General features: G+C 44.8%; 1 protein-coding gene across 1 annotated transcript in view; it reads left to right on the forward strand.

The window, feature by feature from the left end:
- Window positions 1-4,282, forward strand: part of POC1A (POC1 centriolar protein A) — a 63,978-nt gene extending 59,696 nt beyond the window's left edge. Inside the window, exon 11 of the mRNA XM_009321846.1 lies at window positions 4,004-4,282. Coding sequence (XP_009320121.1) covers window positions 4,004-4,102 — 99 coding nt within the window. The 3' untranslated portion in view covers window positions 4,103-4,282. The remainder of the gene's footprint in view (window positions 1-4,003) is intronic.
- Window positions 4,283-5,481: the final 1,199 nt, after the last annotated feature.

Genomic DNA, 5,481 nt, shown 5'->3' on the forward strand with positions numbered 1-5,481 from the left:
TTGGCCTTCTTGGCCGCCTGGGCACACTGCCGGCTCATGTTCAGCCGGCGCTGTCGACCCACCCCCAGGTCCTTTTCCGCCAGGCAGCTTTCCAGCCACTCTTCCCCAATAGAATAGAAGCGCAAGTGTAATACTTGTGCTCTTGGCTATGTGCAGGCAATCTACTTTGCAGTCAGTGTGCAGGATCCTATCCCTTGTAGGCTCAGCCAAGCTGTTGTTACCTGATCTGAGTAACTGTTGTATCAATACATGGTTTTTTGGGGGTCCCACAATTACCAGTGATCAACTGGAGCAGTGTTACGTCCCCCATGCTATTGTGTGTGCTAACTCAAGCAAAGCAGGTGTGAGTAGTGTACTAAAAAACCCATGTGATGCTTACAGGGCAGGAGCTGCACCTTTTTGCTTGCAGGGCAGCCATCCCATAGCTGGGTGAGCCTAACATTATTCCATCATTCCTGTGCTCTTGCCTGCTTAGTACTTCACCTGGAGCTGGGGGCAGCTTTAGTTAATGAGCAGCCTAGGGGGATCCAATGAGTCTAGGGGGATCTCTCCTGGCTACTGCAGGGACTCCCACTATTGCTCTAGAAGGGTTGCTGAGGGCCTTTGGTTGCTCTGGACTCTGCTGTGCAGGTTTCTTTTGGCAGTTGTGGAACTGGTTTCTGTTGGCATTCAGTTAGCACCTGGTTCCCCTTATCTGTAGTCCTCAAAAGAGGGCAGGACTGATTGCCCCTCCAGGGCTGCTGCAAAAGCCTCAACCCTGAGGCTAGCGGTTCTTAAACCGTCTCTGCTACTTAATCAGACAGGGAAATGTTTAACATGGACTAAGGAAAAGATGCTCATGAAAGCTGGAACTGTTGGAGGGCTGGTGCTTGGAACAGCATCACAAATCGCTATTATTTGGGTTGAGGGAGTAAAAGTAACATGGAGGAATATCATAGGGGGCTTGTCATCACGTAAGCAAGTGTGATGACTGAGTGCTTCAGTTTAGGTGTCCTGGGGGAGAACGGAGCTGAATATTCCCCAGAACTTAAAGGAAATAGGATGCAACTTTTTTCTACATAGTTTCTCATTATTGTTTTCAAAGAGAAGAGCAGGTTTTTTTCTAGGCTAAGTCTATGAAGATGAATGAAGACAAATGTTGCAGGAAGTGTTGGTAGAAGTGATTTAAGTAAGTTTTCCTTTGTGTGAAAAATTCTATATTCACCTCTGGTGTCCATAATAATGGTCAGTATGTTATTGTAATGTCAGAAATACTCCTTTAAAAAATAAATAGGTTGATCTTTCTTCTCGTTTAAGCTTAAGCTGTTATTCTTCTGCCAATTTGAGCCAAGACTTTAATAAATTATCTGGCATTTAACTCCCTGGTGCGTAATGGAGACATGTACTGTGCTCCTGACACAACAGGAAGCCCAGATCCTGCCACAGAGAAAGGGCTCGAGTGCGAACCTGGCTCCAGTGAACCCTCGCTGAATCTGGCCAACAGTATTTTCCTCCTTGGCTTAATCGTTGGTTCATTATCTTCTGAAAAGCAATAGCAAAAACTTGCAGCAGTTGAATGGGTGCAGTTTAATTTGCCTACCAACAAGGACTTGCTTTATAAAAAGCAACATGGAAATATTGTAAAACTCTGTCGGCTGCTTATAAAGGAACTTTTGTGTGTAAGTTGCAATATAGCAGTAATAGCAGCTGGGCGGTATTTGCGCTTTCCCTTACCTTCCTAGGATGTCAGGTGCCCCGTGTGTTTCGGGCATCATATATTCAAGTCTAAATGGACTGTAGTCATCAGTTCCTACTTCGGACTTCCTGGATTTCATTTCTGACTGCTACTTTTCCACTTTTAGTTTCCAAAAAATACTCGCTACAAGCTTTCTGCTTATACTTACATGCAATTTCCATTCCAATAAACATTTTCCTTATAGCTTTTTCACAAATTCAACACTTTCTGAAATCTGCTTTATTTGCCCTTAGTCTCACAGTGCTGCATGTAACAGCACTTAACTCGTATCAGCAGGGTCGTGGTGGCAGTAAATCATGGGATACAGGAATCACAATTAATCTGGGGCTTTGCTTCTAGCAGGGTAGTGTGACTAGGACATGAATTTAGTTGATTATCTTTCTAAAGGAAACTTGATGCAATGTTTCACCCCCCTCTTTTATAACCGAGTTTTGAGTTACTAGTTCTTCTCTTTTAAATGGAAAAGCCAGGATCCCTACTGCTTTTCATTCTCTGTCTGGTTGCTTGCAGGGTAAGATCTTTGCTGTAACCCCCTGGTAGACATTCAGCCTGCTGTGTTCTGCCCTGAGCAGCTTTACTCCTGACCTCTGTAAAACAGCCACTAGGCAATAGCGTGGCTGGATACGAAAAAGATGTAATCCTCTCTCCTTTGAATAGATGGGAGGGACTCTGCTGGCTCCTGGGATATTACCTGCTGGCTCCACAACTTTTCTTCTGGTTCTCTGTGTACTGCAGTTCTTGTGCCTCTAAGGGGTGGCAACAGAGGAGGAAAAAACTTAAATGAAGCTAGTGCTGTAGCCCAGGGCAATACTTAAGCAATGCAGGGTTTTTTCTTTCAGGTGAAGCTTTCTACAGTTGCAGCAATGCTGCATTAGGCAGCAGGAGTTAGCTCTTCTGCCTTGTCACATGTCAGTGGTGCATGTGTAGTAGAAATAAACTTTGAACTATGTTTGGGGAGGGGAAGAAAGGGTGCATTGTGGCAAATGTCATGATGCACAGCCCTTTCTGACTTTGTTGATATGCGATTTGCGAGGTGGCTTTGCCATAATGCTTGGTGTTTTTACTATACCTGTTTTCTCTTCCCTCCCCTCCCCTCCCCCCCCATCCATCTCATTCCCCAAATCATTTTACGGGAGAGTTTTCCTAGTCACTCAAGTGGCCTTAGCCAAGCTATTTCCTCTCTTTGTGCTTTAGTTTCCCCAGCTGTAAAATGGGGGATAATGAGACCTGCTTTCTTCTGTCAGGCACTTATGATGTGCTTATGAAATGTGCTATTAAAAGGCTTTTTGTGTACAACTTCTATACAAATAGCGGTTGTCCAAGTTTATTTGAATTACTTTATTAAAGTCCAAGGTTCCGAACATCCTTTGTTTTTAACAGAGGATGTTATTTATGCAGCAAAAATGCTCAAAATATGAAGCTATTGATTGTTGCTGATAAGTTTATAGATATTAAAGCATTAAATCATCACTGCCTATTATCAGCTGTTCCGGTGTCTTTGGAAGCTGAAAGTGGTTCTGCATAGCTAGGTCCCTTGATTACCTCGGAGTGATCAATAAAGGGTTTTCAGCAGAGGCTTTTATTGCCACATGGTTAAAATGTTCTTCCTGTGCATCCTGTACGTGATGACTTCAGCTTGAGGAGAAAGATATAACAATCCTTTGTGGGCTAACTGGATTACACAAAAGTATTTAGGCATTATGTTGAGGTAGATACTGCCACTTTGGGTTTCAATTCCCTTCCATCGCCTGTTGCATTGCCTTATGCTGGGAGGGTTTTCTTGCTTGTCATTGTGCTTGTCCAGCAAGTTTTGTGTGTTTTAATTGCAGCAAACTGAACAGCATTTGGAGAAAGGAGGAAAGAGTCGAAGCAGAGAGGCACAATCAAAGCTAAAACTGGGCAAAAATGTACAAAACCTCCGTCTCTCATTAGCAGAAGAGTGGTGGCTCTCCAGTGTCTGGTGGCTCATGAATGTGGAAGGACAGAACCTGTCCATGAAAGGAAATGCAGAGCCCAATTTGAAAGCACCAAGTGCCAAAATGGGTGCTCAACGTTGTCTGCAGGAGAGCTTCATGCCCGCCAGCCTTCATTGCTCCTCTCTGAAGTCGTGTGGGGCTCAGCCCTGCTAAAATGCTGATACTGGAGTTACAGTCCTGAAATAACCTCAAAATACTCCTGTGGATTTAGCATTTTATTGCCCACTGAGAGCACAGTAACGTAGCTTGTCTTTGTGAGCGGCTCAACAGCAGCTTTCGTTTTGTTTTGCAGACGGTTTCCATCCTGGAGCAGAGGCTGACACTCACTGAAGACAAGCTGAAGGAATGTCTTGAGAATCAGCAGAAAATCATTCAGAACAAAACAAGCTGATTTCCTGAGAGAAGATGGGAGCTGAAGGCATTGGGAGGTTTGAGGTTGTTTGTGTTCCTAACAGACTGTGTGTGACTTGCTTTAATGATTTTGAGCACAATCTATTTTTCAATTGGAATGTACAGTTATTGTATCTGTAAAAAAGCTTTGTTACTTTACTAAAATAAAAGGAATATTTTATTCATAAGCGTGGATAATGATTGTGATCTCCTGTGTTTTCCAGAGGTATAGCAGCCAGCGTGTGATCTGAGTACTAACTAGGAAGGTTGCATCTCTCCCACCTTTGGTGCTGCTGAGTTAGTTTTAAAACATTTAAGGATCTTGGAGTTGCCAAATGTCTGGCGTGGGCTGTATTAGGCTTGTTGCTGAGGTATGTGCTGGCTATAGGTGACAAGCAAAGAGCTCCCAGGACATTTTGGGCAGTGGGAGTTCACCTCTGTTCTCGGACCGTAGTGAGCAGGTGAGGTCCCAGCGCAACTGGCACCTTGAGAAGGGTCTGTCTCACCCGAGTCCCAGGTGGTGCCTAGCAAATCTGACAAAGAGCAGTTCAGACCCTGGATAATATTTGTGCAGAGGTGATTAAATCTAATGGTGGGATTTAACCTGCTCCCTTGTGCAATGTGTGAAAAACAATTGCTTGAAGAGAGGCCCTGGCTGGTCAGATGCAGCGTGGATTCCAGGCAGATTTTACTTTGTCTTTGTCTGCTTCTTAAATTAAAGGCAGGGTGGAGGGAGAGGAAAGGCAATCAAATAGCAGAATGTTTGCTCCATTGTGGAAATTCCCTCTTCTCGCACTGGACTGCCTTTAATTTTCGGTCATTTTGCAGATGTTTTCACAGTTGAATAGCTCATCACTCGCACCTATGCTCTCATCGCTCTCCCTCATCGCTCCTCCTGACTTTTTCAGGGCTTTAGCAGGTGTTCAATATGTAGCTGCACAAGAATTTGGACTTCTGGGAGATCCTGTTCTCCAACACCTCTTCTGCAAATACACAGTGGAGGTCTCCTTTCTTGCAATAAACTATTACTCGCGTTCCTGGAGAAATGAGCTGCGGGAACTTGAGCACCTCAGGGTTAATGAAACCCTCCTCACCACTGTCTGTCTGGCCTCTTCAAACAGGGAGGCTACCTCAATCTCTACCCTTGGTGGTCCCTCCTGCTGCCACCGCCTGCCAGCCTCGCACAGCTTCTGAGGTCCCTGTCTCCAGATGTGCTGTGGGCATTCTGGGCGGTGCTTGCCTGAGGCCTCGCTGGCATCCTTATTTCACATAGGGCTTAGCAGACCTTAAGGCCAACCCACGTGTTTTGGTTTTGTGTTTTGGTTTTTTTTTTTGCACCTATTTCTGTTGCAGGCTGTGGCTGCTGGTACAGTGTCTTGA

Source organism: Pygoscelis adeliae, unplaced genomic scaffold, assembly GCF_000699105.1.
Source record: "Pygoscelis adeliae isolate BGI_AS28 unplaced genomic scaffold, ASM69910v1 Scaffold94, whole genome shotgun sequence".
Classification (NCBI taxonomy): Eukaryota; Metazoa; Chordata; class Aves; order Sphenisciformes; family Spheniscidae; genus Pygoscelis; species Pygoscelis adeliae.